We start from the raw sequence: 14100 nt of genomic DNA, 5'->3' as shown, positions 1-14100 counted from the left end.
AATACAAGAGGATCATCAAGAAAAGAAGCTACGGTTTCAAAGGGTGATTATCATAATATTTTCAGTCTCATTAGTTCAGTATTTTTATGGACAAATAACACTAGATTGTATGATTATATTACATAGACAAAAAGAAAATGTATCAGTCTCTCTCATGTAACTTGATGCAACAATATTCCACAAAATAACCAGTTTTATTCTAACTATGTAAATTTGTTTCAATAGTTTAAAACCAGTGACTACAATCCATTATGTTTACCATCCAAAGAAAATAGTTACATGATATCATTTAATATTGAAGAAAACTTGGCAATTCCCTATGTGAATTTCAATAAAGCTGTTTTATAAAAAGTCTCAGAAAGCTTTGAAAAGAATGGAACTATCAGCTTACTAAGGATTTTTTAAATTTATGTGCAGAAGTGATATTGGTCTGTATGTTTATTTTCCTGATGTATTTTGCTGATTTTTGGTATCAGGACAATGTTGGCTTCATAAAATAAAGATGGCACTTGTCCATGTTCCTCTATATTTAGGAAGAGTGTAAAATTGATATCAATTTATTTTATAATATTAGATTTTTATTTTAGATCTTTTCTGTGGTTTTTGTTGTTGTTGTTACTTTGTTTTGTTTTGTTTTGTTTTGTTTTTTGCCAGTCCTGGGCCTTGGACTCAAGGCCTGAGCACTATCCCTGCCTTCTTTTTGCTCAAGGCTAGCACTCTGCCACTTGAGCCACAGTGCCACTTCTGGCCGTTTTCTGTATATGTGGTGCTGGGGAATTGAACCCAGGGCTTCATGTTTATGAGGCACGCACTCTTGCCACTAGGCCATATCCCCAGCCCACTGATATTAATTATTTAAATTATTTTAAGTTCATCCACAAAGCCATCTATTCTTATACTTCTCATTACTGAATATTTTATTGAGATATGAGATATAATTCATATAGGATAAAAATCAAACCTTGTAACATAAAATAATGAGTCAGTATATTATCAGAATTGCATAATCAGCACTACAACTAATTTTAGGATATATTCCTCACGCTAATAAAACATCTTTACCAACTGACAGTCATTCTCTTACCCTCTGTACCCATTTCTCCAGTCTTAGGAGGACTAGATAATCCCAACTGATAAATCTACTCCTTATCTCTGTCCATTTGCCTCTTATAGATATTTCATATGCATGGCAACAGACTGTATAACCCCATGTGACTAGTTATATTATTGGACATATTGTTGTATTTAACCTCAGAATAACTTTGTGTCAATACGTCATTTTTTTGGCATCAGTTAATGGACATTTAGGTTATTTCCATTTGGGGGCTGTTGTGAATGCTGCTATGAGCATTGATGTAAAAGATTTTTCATATATGTATGTTTTCCATTTTCCTAATTATATGACTAAGAGCAAGATTGCTCTGTTCCACTGTTTTTGTTATTGTTGTTGTTTCCAGTCCTTAGGCTTGAATTCAGGGCCTGAGTGCTGCCCCTGACTGAGCTTTTGTTCTCAGTCTAGTGCTCTATCATTTGAGCCATAGCTTTACTTTCAGCTTTTTGGTGGTTAATAGAAACAAGAATCTCACAGATTTTTCCTGCCCAGCTAGCTTTGAACCATGATCCTTAGATCTTAGCCTCCTGAGTAGCTAGGATTATAGGCATGAGCCACCTGCACCTGGATGTTACAGTGGTTTTTTTTAGTCGGTTGTGGGGCTTGAACTCTGGGCTTGGGTGCTGTCCCTGAGCTCTTTTGCTCAAAGCTAGAGCTCTACCACTTTGAGCCACAGCACCACTTCCACTCTTCTGGTGGTTAATTGGAGATAAGAGTCTCACAGACATTCCTGCCTGGGCTGGCTTTGAACTACAACCCTCAAATCTCAGCCTACTAAGTAAGTAAGATTACAGGCGTGAGCCACCAGGGCCAGGCTTTATTGCGCTGATTTTTAATATTTTAATGTTATGTTTTCCAAAGAGGCTGTCATTTTGACTTACCATGAAGGGTCCAATTGCTATATGAATTTTTTTTTTTTTTTTGCCAGTCCTGGGGCTTGGACTCAGGGCCTGAGCACTGTCCCTGGCTTCTTCTTGCTCAAGGCTAGCACTCTGCCACTTGAGCCACAGCGCCACTTCTGGCCATTTTCTGTATATGTGGTGCTGGGGAATCGAACCCAGGGCCTCGTGTATACGAGGCAAGCACTCTTGCCACTAGGCCATATCCCCAGCCCATGAATTTTTATATTACACCCATGCTGGGGTATTTAAAGTGAGATGTCATTGTGGTTTTGATTTGTATATCTCTAATTTCTGAGGGTGTTTAGTATCTTTTCATGTACGCACTTGTCTTTTGTATGTCTTCTTTGAAGAAATTGATAGTGTCATTTGATGTGCATGTTTTTAAAAGTTTTTTGATGAAACATATTTTCTTTTAGGTATCATATCTTTATTATGCAGATCCAACCCAGGCTGGCATGAATCCATGAGCCCCCAGTATCTGCCTTCTGAGTAGCTAGAATTTTAGGTGTAAGCCACTGCATCCACAAGTAATGACTATTCTTTCTGAGTAGTTTAAATGACCAGACCTATACAAAGCCAGATCCTTTCATTAATTCCCAGCCTAATTGTTGTCTTGTAGTCTTGCTACTCTTCTTTTTCAGTGCAATATAAGAAATGAATTTACTTGTAATAGTTCCTACTCTGAAAATAAAACTCACTTAACATGTCCTCCAAATAGTCCAAATAAGAGTATTCTCTCTCTCCTGAGTGGGGGGTATGTAGAAGCACAATTTTTTAATTTAAATTTATTTATTGTCAAAGTGATGTACAGAGGGGTTACAGTTTTATGCATAAGGCAGTGCAGATAAAGTCCACTCTTTTTTTTTCTTTTTTCTATTTATTGTCAAAGTGATGTACAGAAAGGTTACAGTTTCACATGTTAGGCCTTGGGTACATTTAAAGTCCACTCCTATCTCCCTAGATTTACAGGGTGGGAGTTTACAGCTAGGTCTCTGTTTCCCATAGGTGGCTGAGGAGAGAATAAGTAGTGGGCTATAGGTAAGTAAAAATTCCACAAAATTTGCTATTAGTTTGAACATAACTTTTTCTTTATTAGGCATTTTCTTGGTTTCTATAGACCTTAGACTGTTATCTAGAAGTCCTACAAGATATTTTAACCAGTCTAATCTTTTTAATGCATGGGGAGAAAGGAGAGCTTAACATTTCTAGTTGGCCATCTTGCTGATGTCACTCAATCCAATCTATAAAGATTGAAGGGAATCCATTTTGGGAAACTTCCAATATTTTTTAAATCACAAGTCAGGGGCTGGGAATATAGCCTAGTGGTAGAGTGCTTGGCTCATATACATGAAGCCCTGGGTTCAATTCCTCAGTACCACATATATAGAAAAGGCCTGAAGTGGTGCTGTGGCTCAAGTGCCAGAGTGCTAGCTTTGAGCAAAAAGAAGCCAGGGACAGTGCTCAGGCCCTGAGTCCGAGGCCCAGGACTGGCACAAAATAAATAAATAAATCACAAGTCATAACAAGAAATGGGAAAGTAAGCCTCATTCAAAGGGAAAAAAGAGAACCTGTCATTGAAGAAATGTAGACATCAGATGTACTGGGCAAAGATTAAAACAAATGTTTTTAGTATGCTCAGAAAGCTAAAGGAAATCTCAAAGAACTAAAGGAAATCAGGAAAAATGATATATAAATAGAGTAAAATATTAACAAAATCCAATTATAAAAATAAATCAGACACATTCTGGAGCTAGAAATACAATAAGTACATTGAAATTTCTCTGCAGGATTTAACCAGAAGAAAATAGATCACTGTTCAAATAGGAAGAATATAGGTCACTAAACTTGGAGACTTGATGCTTTGAAATTATTGTGCTTGTGGAATAAAAAAAATGAATCAAGAAAAGTAGATAAAGCTGATTGATAGACACAAAAGGGAAGTCCCAGAAGGTAAAAAGGCAAAGAAAAGTGACAGATTATTCAAAGAAATAGTACCTGAAAAAGTTCTGAAATTTGAGAAAGTGCATAGATTTATAGTAGAAGAAACTTGATGACCCTCAAGGAAGATAAACCCGAAGAGACTATGGAAGGCCAAAGACAAAGTGAGAATCTTGAAAGCAGCAAAATAAAGTAACAATGCACATGTAAGGGATCCTCAATCAGATTATCCATGGATTTTTCAGCAGAAATCCTGAAAACCAGAAGGTGTGAGATAATACATCTAAAGGAATTTTATGATCAACAGAAATTCTATACATGGCATAACTGTACTTCAGAAATAAGGAAGAAATTTAGACATTCATAGATAAAAAGTATTCGATGACACAAGGGAAGTTTTAGTCCATACAACTAAAGGATAAAGACATGCATAAGGCATTTGAATTGGAAAATAAAAAATAACATAATCTCCATAACATATGGATACATGTGACCTAATATCTTTCACACACAAAATATCCCCTCAATGAAACCATTACCCGTAATAAATGAAGTAAGTAAAGTTGTAGGACACAAAATCACACAAAATGAGTTTTGTTTCTACACCAACAATGAACAATCTGAAAAGGATATTATCAGGCTGGTGGTACAGCACAAGCAGCGGAGTCCCTGCCTCATGAGTGCAAGGCCCTGAGTTCAATTTCCAGTATTTTCAGTATTGAGAGAATGGAAAGGTGAGAGGGAGGGAGGGAGGGAAAAAGGAAAGAAACAAAGAGAGAGAGAGAAAGAAAGAAAGGAAGGAAGGAAGGAAGGAAGGAAGGAAGGAAGGAAGGAAGGAAGGAAGGAAGGAAGGAAGGAAGGAAGGAAGGAAGGAAAGAAAAGAAAGAATGAAAAAAGGAGGAAAGAATTTCTCTGACAGGCTTAGTGGTGTTTTTGTTGTTGTTCATTTGTATTTTTTTTGATATACTATTTGTCGTCGTTTACGGGACTAGTTTTCTTGCTTATTTCAGTGATCATGTTATTCCTTTGCTGTGATTAATAAGTTTGCTTCAGTTACTTAGCTTTTACTGTTTTAAAAGCTTCCTTAATACCATAGTTTATTCTTTTTGCAATTTGCTTGAATATCTCTTATTTCTTCCTAAGGAATGTTTCTTATCAGTATATTCTGTAATTTTGTACCTACATATCAATTCTGTGATTTTAAAATAAATTAATTAGCTGGGCCCTGGTGGCTCACGCCTGTAATCCTAGCTACTCAGAAGGCTGACATCTGAGGATCATGGTTCAAAGCCAGCCCGAGCAGGAAAATCCGTGGGATTATTATCTCCAATTAACCACCAGAAAACTGGAAGTGGCTATGTGGCTTAAGTGGTAGAGTGCTAGCCTTGAGCTGAAGAGCTCGGGGACAGCACCCAGGCCCAGACTTCAAGCCCCACAATCAACAAAAAATAAATAAATAAAATGAAATATATTAATTAAATTTACAATAGAATTAAAAAGAATAACTCTCAAACATGAACTTATCTTAGGCATTAAAAGCTACATGCTTTCAATTGAAAATGTCGTTGGAGAAAGACATAAGTAAATGAGAAGACACCCCATGACAGAAGACTTGAAATCCCAATGCCATTTTTGCAGAAATAGAAAAAATCCACCCCCAAACTCACATGTATTGCAAAGCAATTATAATAATAATATTATTAATGTGTGCAGAAACAGGCAACATATACATGCATAGGTATTAGACATCACAAAGTTAACCAAAATCAGTAGAAGGAAAGAAAAAATAAAGTTTAGAACAGAAAGAGGCTGATACAAATGATTGACTTAAAAAAAAACTATTCCTTCAAATGTAAACAAAATTAACAAATTTTTAGTTACCTAAGAAAAAAGAAGACTCAAATAAAAATCAAGGCTTAAAATGAAAACATTACAAATAGCACCATAAAAACACAAAGGAACATTAGAAATTACTCTGAGTATCTATATGCCAACCAATTTAATAACATAAGAAAAATTGACAGTTTCTAAACCATAACCTTTAGTGAGATTGAATTATGAAGAAATAAGACATCTGAACAGACCAATAACAGTAAAAAACTAAATAAAAAGATTAAATATGTAATAAAAAGTCTCTATCAAAGAGTCCAGGACCACTTGGCTCCACTGCTGAATTCTGCCAAATGTTTGAGGAGTAATATAAACTCTTCTAAAATATTGGAAAAATTGGAGAGAATAGAATTCTTCTATTTTCATTCTGAGGCCAGCATTACCATGATACAAAAACAAGATTACAGACCCAAATAAATAAATAAATAGACAGACCAATACCCTTAAAGAACACAGATGTCAAAATTCAGAAGAAAATATTTAGCAATTGAATCCAATATTGTATTAATATTATTATACACCATAATCATTCCAGGGATACAAGAATGATTCAACGTATGCAAATCAGTAAACATTATACACCATATCAACATAATGAAGGACAAACACAATCTGCACATTTCAACAAATGCAGAAAACTCATTTGAGGACATTCGAGATCTTATCATGACAAACCGAAAAACTTATAGAAAGAATGTGCCACAAAATAATTAATGTTACTCCACTAAACTTATAATGAATGGAAAACATGCAAGTCTTTCTCTCTAAGATCTGGCACAGGATCACATTTTGAACACTCATTCATATAGCATTGGAAGTGTGAGCCAGAAAAAAAAACACGCAATTGAAAGAAATAAAAAGCCTCAAAATTAGAAAAGAGAATGTCAAATTGTCATTGTTCACAGATATAGTAAATCCTAGAGACCCCAGAAAACTTACTAGGATAAATGAATTTGGAAAAATCATAGTACTGTATACAAAGTCAACTCATAATAATCAGTAATATGTAATATATATGACAAGTATATATATATAACATATAATATTCAGTAGCAAATTGTTTGAAACAAAAATCAAGAAAGCATATAGGACAATTAAATAACTACATAAAAAATTAAATTCCAAGGGGCTGGGGATATGGCCTAGTGGCAAGAGTGCTTGCTTCGTATACATGAGGCCCTAGGTTCGATTCCCCAGCACCACATATACAGAAAATGGCCAGAAGTGGCGCTGTGGCTCAAGTGGCAGAGTGCTAGCCTTGAGCAAGAAGAAGCCAGGGACAGTGCTCAGGCCCTGAGTCCAAGCCCCAGGACTGGCCAAAAAAAAAAAAAAAAAAAAAAAAAAAAAAAAAAAAAAAAAAAATTAAATTCCAAGGAATAAATTTAACCAAAGATTTCAGCAATAAAAAATATAAAACACTGATGAAGGAAACTGAAAGGCTCAAAAATGGAAAGATATCCTTTATTTATGGACTAAAAGAATCAGTAATGTTAAAATTTGTTCATTCAGTCTCAAATCACCTACAAACAAAATGAAATCTCTATCGAAATACTGATACATTCTTCTGAGAACTAGAAAAAGCAATGTCAAAATACATATAGAACCCAAAAAAAAGGGGAAAGAATTTTTAGCAAAAAAATCAAAGTAGATGACAGTACATTGATTTAAAGATGTACTACAGAGCTGTAGTATTCACAACAGCATTGTATTGGCATAATATCAGAAATGCAGACTAATGATCAAAATAGCCTAGAAACAGACCTACGCATCTACTGGCAACTAATCTTTTACAAAGGCCCTAAGAAGATACATTACAGAAAGGAAAGTCTTTTCAATAAACAGTTCTGGGAAAAATGGCTATCGACAAGCAGAAGAATGAAACTTTACCCGTATCTCTCACCAATTATAAAAAATCAATTGGAAACTTAAATATCAGACCCAAAACTACAAAAAACTACTTGAAGGAAGCACAGGAAAATAGTTCAGAACATTGTATTGTGTACGGGATTTTTTGAGGCAAAACCCCAAAAGCATAGGAAATAGAATCAGAACTAGCCATGCATGATAGTGCACACCTTTAATCCCAGCTACTCAAAAGCCAGAGACAAGAGGCTTACAAGTTCAAGACCAGTCCAGGAAAACTTAGCAAGGGATACACAATTTATTACTGTCTGACAGAGTTGGTTCTGTCAGACAAATCTGAGACTCATCTCCAATTAACCAGCAATAAAAACCCAGAACTATTGGTGTGATTCAAGTGGCAGAGTGCTGGCCTTGAGCTAGGAACTATACTGAGAAATGCTACCATGACAACTTCATAGGTATGAATGATAAGTATTAACTTTATATGATAGTGATATAGATTTGTGGTTTATTTTTACTTTGGTATTAATATTTATTTCTAGATCACAAGTAGGAAAGAGTCCTGGAAAGTCACCGAACTCAGTGATTTCAAAAGTTAAGATATTTTGTTTTGTTTTTAACGTTTAGTTTGGTTTGGTGCTGGGGATTGAACTCAGCTAGGTAAGTGGTTTATAACTGAGCTCTACTTTCGGCTCAGATACATGGTAGAGTTTTACTTTGTTTTTGTTTTTTGAGACATATGTAGCATAAGCTGGTTTGAAACTCACTATGTAGCCCTGCCTGGATTCAAATTTGAAATCTTCCCATCTCTGCCTTCCGCTTCCACCTCCATGGTGGGATTTCAGATACATGTCACTAGGTGAAACTTAAGTTTATTTTTTAAAACTGAGAAACTTTTTTCCTGCTCCTGCTCCATGCTTCTCAGTTAAATCTGTATAGGCCTTTCCTTCTGAGATCTAGCCAAGAAATCCAATGTCTCCAAGACACATCATTTGATCCTGTTCCCTGGTCATACATTCTATTGAAAGATTATCCTAAGATCAGTGTTTTCCAGATTAAGGCATATAGCTCTTCATCTGAAATTTTCAATGGCTAGCATTAGTGTTTTAAAAATGGGAAAATAGCTGGGCACCAGTGGCTCACACCTGTAATCCTAGCTACTCAGAAGACTGAGTTCTGAGGATTATGGTTCTGTGAGACTCTTAGTTCCAGCTAACCACAAAAAAGCCTGAAATGGAGCTGTGGCTCAAATGATAGAGCATTAGTCTTGAGTAAAAAAGCTGAGAACAGTGCCCAGACCCTGAGGTCATACCCGAGTATCAGCATACACACACACACACACACACACACACACACACACACACACACACACACACAGAGAGAGAGAGAGAGAGAGAGAGAGAGAGAGAGAGAGAGAGAGAGAGAGAGAGAGAGGGAGAGAGAGAGAGAGGAAACTTATTCTAAATATTCTTCCTGTTTTTTAGTTATACTTTTTCAATTCTTATTTTTGGTCGTGGAAGTGACAGAACCAATGTAGTAGATTTTTCTACAGATGGTCAGTGGTAGCAAAAACAAAAAGTGCTTCAAACTTTTCTTGATGTCTTATTATTATGAGCCACGAACTCACAAAAGATTATATGCCCTATAGAGCATTTCTTAAAATGATAATAATGCTTTAAAGGTTTTCATAAAATGATAATATGTTGAGCCATCCACATTTTCCCAGTAGCAGGTACAGAAGTTTAACAATCTCAGGTATCAGAGGATTCTAAGTTGGCGGCATGTTTTAGATGCTTCTTGTGGGACCTGAGCATGTACATACAAACATCTTTAAACATGTTTATTAATAAAATGGCTATGACAGAAAGCACTTTAAGTTGGTCATTTCCTGACTCCCTTTTGTATTTCACTGCATAATTCCCAAGACTTCACATGATTATGAAGAACTTTATTCTCATGATTTGGTTGTGTTACATAACATAATTGACTTTCATAGGGAGATTATCTGGCTAGGCCTGAACTAAATGCAAGAGGCCTTTTAATGCACATTACTCCCCTAGTTGGTCACAGAAGACTAAGCCAGAGATTCAGAGTATAAGGTTTCAGTGTGTTGATGCTGGCTCTGTCATATGGGAGCCTGAGTATAAGGACAGCTCTAGGAGCTAAATTTAATAGCCCTCGAGACAACAGTCAGCAAGGAAACAAGAACCTCAATTGTATGACTTCTAAGAATCAAACTCTGCCAACAACAAAATGAGTTTTAGATGTTAATTTTTCCTCCAAGAATGCAGATAAAAGCCCAAAGCCCTAATTTCACTGTTGTGAGAGAGTAAGCAGGGAACCTAGCCATGCTCACCCAAACTTCTGACCCACAGAACTGTGAGATAATAAATGTTTCTGCAAGTCACTGTGTTTGTGGAAATATGCTTCAAAGGAATTGAAAACTAACACAATGAAGAGAGAAAATGCTCAAAGCTTACTGAGATCAGCTATACAGCTATGGGAAGGCTTAAGTGTAAGTTATCCAGGTAAAGCTGGCACTACAATATGCCTTTCAGATCCAGATGTGGCTATTACTAACGTTGTTTCTCAAAGGAAGAGACATTATTGGTATTTCACTGAGTAGAATTTCCCTGGATATGACAATCTACTTATCATGTCTGGCTCCACTGGCTCCACCCAGTAACAGTGCTCCCCTAGTAATTGTATCAACTAAAACACTCCTGTACATTTCCAAACATTCTCTCCCACGAGAGAAAGATCTGGATTTAAAACTTTGAGAAGTACTGTAAAAGAAATTTTACTAGGTTAGGAAGGTACTTGGCTAAACACACATTTAAAAAGATGCGCTACCCTGAGATCAACTCACACCAAAACTCTTTGAAACTGTGCCTCTTACAGCAAAATTTATCATAACATAAAAGAGATTACTTTATTTACCTTATAATTATTCAAATAATTCATCATAAAGATCACAAGAATATAATGCTGCTCTAAATGTTGCCATAAAGCTACCTCAGTAACTACATTGCTACCCAAATTGCTTGACCCTAAAAATCACTTAGGGGCACTTGTTTAAAATAAATTTGCCTAGAATCTTACTTATCCCATAGACCTGGGGTAGAGCGCTAGGAATCTCTACTCTTACTTCAGCAGCTCTATCATACAAGATGTTGTCTAGGTTAGTGATGGAAAATAGGACTCCAAAGGCAGGGCAGGCAATGTGCCCTTCCAAAACGGTCTCTCTTTAACAAAATTACTTCTTGAAATGACATGTTCCACTATGCAAACTAGCATTTTCCTTTCTATTTCTCACATTTCAAACAAGGACTTAGACGTGGTCTCTCTTAATACAGTATGCAATTGATTTCTTATGACTTTTCCTTAACTTCTGTTCCCATTTTACCATCTCTGGCTTCTCTATTTAGTATCATGTTCCTCAATAGATGGCACTCGATTTTTGGGGGGACATGGATTGAACTCAGGGCCTTGTGCTCAACACCACCAATCCTTTTTGCTTTATTTTTTAGACTAAGTCTTGTCTTTTTTGCCTATCTTATGGCTTCCCAAGCACCTGGGATCACAGGCGTGAACCACCACACTGGAATTACATATTCACATAGGAATCTCTCTAACTTTTGATCTGCTCAAACATCAATCCTCCTAATCTCTGCTTCCTTCGTAGCTGGGATTACAAGTGTGACCTACCCACGTTTGGCTTTTAATTCCTTTCTTTCTCTTCCTTAATAATATTCTCACTGCTCTAGTCTGGATTTCTTCCAAGGCCAGCAGGGGGACAATTAGTTCGGCACGCATGACCCTGTAGCTTGGGAGCTGTTAGGTCCACATGTCCAGATGACTTTATCTTGAGACCTCAGAACAGTGCCTAGATTCACTAACACTCCCACCTAACCCTCGCTCGTAGACCGGATAAACTCAAGCGGCCAGAACCAGGCCAAAGTTTACTCCCAGTTAGGACCTTGAGCAGATAACCTGGCTCTGCTCCCTCCCTACCTCAGGGAGTGACATAGTTTCCCACCATTTGTCGCAAAATTAAGTTACTTTTGAACCACCTCCACTAGACAATTCTAGCATTCTTTCTGACCCATTACAAATACTTCAGACTGGAAGCGAAGAATAAATCAACAGCTGTCAATGGAAGTTCCCCCTTTGCAGTTTATTTTTTCCTAATAAACCTGTGCTGGTGTTAAGCCATCTTTTTCTCTATTTTCCTCACATCTTTCCTCTTTTTGAACCTAACAGGAAGCCACGTGAGGCATCACCCTTCAGTGATGTTTTGTGCTGTTTCAGAACTCTACCTATTAACGTTGCCTGCAGCAATTCCCTAGAACCCCAGGACCACAGAAGAACAAATTGAGTCTGCTTTCCATGTCCGAACATGGAGCGGCGATCGTTCTCTCGTCTGGCTCCACTCACTTTCCCTATCGGTACACCCATACATACATTTAAGAAAATAAGATGAACACTAGTGGGGTGGGTTCAAATATTTATCTCCTCTAATAGGGTGGAGTCAAAATGAAAATGCCAAGGCTGTTAGCAAATGACTTCCTTGTTACCAAAGTAAATCCGTATGGCCCATTAGTACTCGCGTCGTCCTAAAAAAAAAAAAAATGAGTATTAAGTAAATCCTGCGGTCTGGAGACCTTCAAAGTAGCGCAGCCCCGCCCAGATTGTGTGGACACCTAGCTATTCTCAGGCTACTGCTCCGCCCAGAAAGGGCCAGGCCTCTTACGAACAAAATGTGCGCCGCAGCGCCTTCAAAATGACGAAAGCTTGTGGAGTGGGGGAAGGGATCCTGCTTGCACTTTGCCCACGAGCTTCCGGCTATAGCGTGGTCAGATCGGGGTGCGCATGCCATAGCGAAGTGTGCTTAGGCGCACCGGAAGTCGGCTGAGGGGAGCGATGGCGGGTTTAACTGTGAGAGACCCTGCGGTGGATCGTTCTCTTCGTTCTGTTTTTGGTGAGAGAAATTGAGTGGAATTTCTGTCCCTTCCCACGAGGCACAGAAAGAAGCTGGGAGCGGCGAGGAACGCCCCCCTGCATGTCCTCCCTGATCTCGCCACGAAAGCCATGACGGGTCGAGCGTGCCGCCATCCCTGCCCTGTCCTGTGGTGTGGCAGACCCCGTAGATTCGTGGGCCGAGAGAAAAGAAACGACCCTTTTCCTCAGAAATCTTGCAGATTTTCCAGTCTCATTTGCGGGAGTTTGCCCCTCTGTATTCCAAGGCGTTTTTGTTTTTGTTGTTGTTTTTTTTTTTAGAAAGCCGCTTAGCCACAGTAATGGTTATTCAGCCTCTCCCTGCCCCCAATAGAATGCAGATACCATTTTTTAGATCCTTGGGTACACTTCCTTCATAAGGACATATATCTTTGGCTTTTTAACATTTTTGTTCATCTATGGTGGTACTAGCCACCTGGCATCCTGAAGTAGATAGTAAATAAATGAATGGAGGGGGAAAAGATTAAGAGATTTAAACAGAATTGAAACTATTCTGAGTAATTTTTACAGCTAGAATAAGTTATTTTTTTAAGTGTGGTGATTGTAAAACACTTTTTGACAGACATAATAAAACAATTGGGAATAATTTCTAAACATCCCCCATCATATTTATTCTGCAAGTGTGTATGTATGAAAATATGGACATATGAACCTATTTTATATTACAATTTCAATAGTCACTGATAAAATTTGTAGACCCCCCTCAAGGTAAACCCTAATGCTTAAACATTTTAATCGGAGTTAAAATTTTAATACTTTTGATAAAAATCTATTATGTGTCAAATACTGAACCGTCTAATATTTGATCCATCTAACAATTGTTTCAGAGTATTTGCATATTTTATATTTAGTTGCTGGCTCATTTTCCTTCTCAAGAGGTCTAACAAAACATAATGGAAAGGGGTTTTAGAAAACACTATTTTGAGCCAGTTATATTTGGATAATATAAGTAGGTACTCTTCTGTACCTTCTCACTAGAGACCTATATTACAAATAGAGCATTAATATGTTATCTATTCCTTAGTGGGAAACATTCCTTATGAAGCTACAGAAGAACAACTGAAGGACATCTTTTCTGAGGTTGGACCTGTTGTTAGTTTCAGGTGAGATCATCTTCTACTTCGTGGTGGGAGATTCTTAAAAATCACAAATTGGGCCCTTAGTAATGGCACGTTATTTTTCTGATAACTTTGTATACACATTTTGTATTAGAAGTTTTACTGACAATAATTCGCATCTCATAAAAATCATATCCATTCTTACCTGAAAGATTTTTTTAATTAAGAATGTTTTAAATTATGAGTCACTGAAAGTTAAAGGTTTTTTAATCTTACATTGGAACATATTATAACATGTCAATGTTACACAGAGCCCAGT

The 14100-nt window shown here is 37.1% G+C and overlaps 1 protein-coding gene across 4 annotated transcripts in view; it reads left to right on the top strand.

The window, feature by feature from the left end:
* The first annotated feature begins 12548 nt into the window (after nucleotides 1-12548).
* Cstf2 (cleavage stimulation factor subunit 2) overlaps nucleotides 12549-14100 on the top strand; it is a 41865-nt gene continuing 40313 nt past the window's right edge. For all 4 annotated transcript variants that reach the window (XM_048335829.1, XM_048335828.1, XM_048335827.1 and 1 more), the window contains exons 1-2: nucleotides 12549-12685; nucleotides 13748-13826. In XM_048335829.1, the coding sequence (XP_048191786.1) occupies nucleotides 12628-12685; nucleotides 13748-13826 (137 nt within the window). In that variant the 5' untranslated portion in view covers nucleotides 12549-12627. The remainder of the gene's footprint in view (nucleotides 12686-13747; nucleotides 13827-14100) is intronic.

Source organism: Perognathus longimembris, chromosome 28, assembly GCF_023159225.1.
Source record: "Perognathus longimembris pacificus isolate PPM17 chromosome 28, ASM2315922v1, whole genome shotgun sequence".
In the NCBI taxonomy this organism is placed as follows: Eukaryota; Metazoa; Chordata; class Mammalia; order Rodentia; family Heteromyidae; genus Perognathus; species Perognathus longimembris.
Note: the sequence above shows the minus strand (reverse complement) of the source record. Positions and strands in the feature narration are given on the sequence as shown.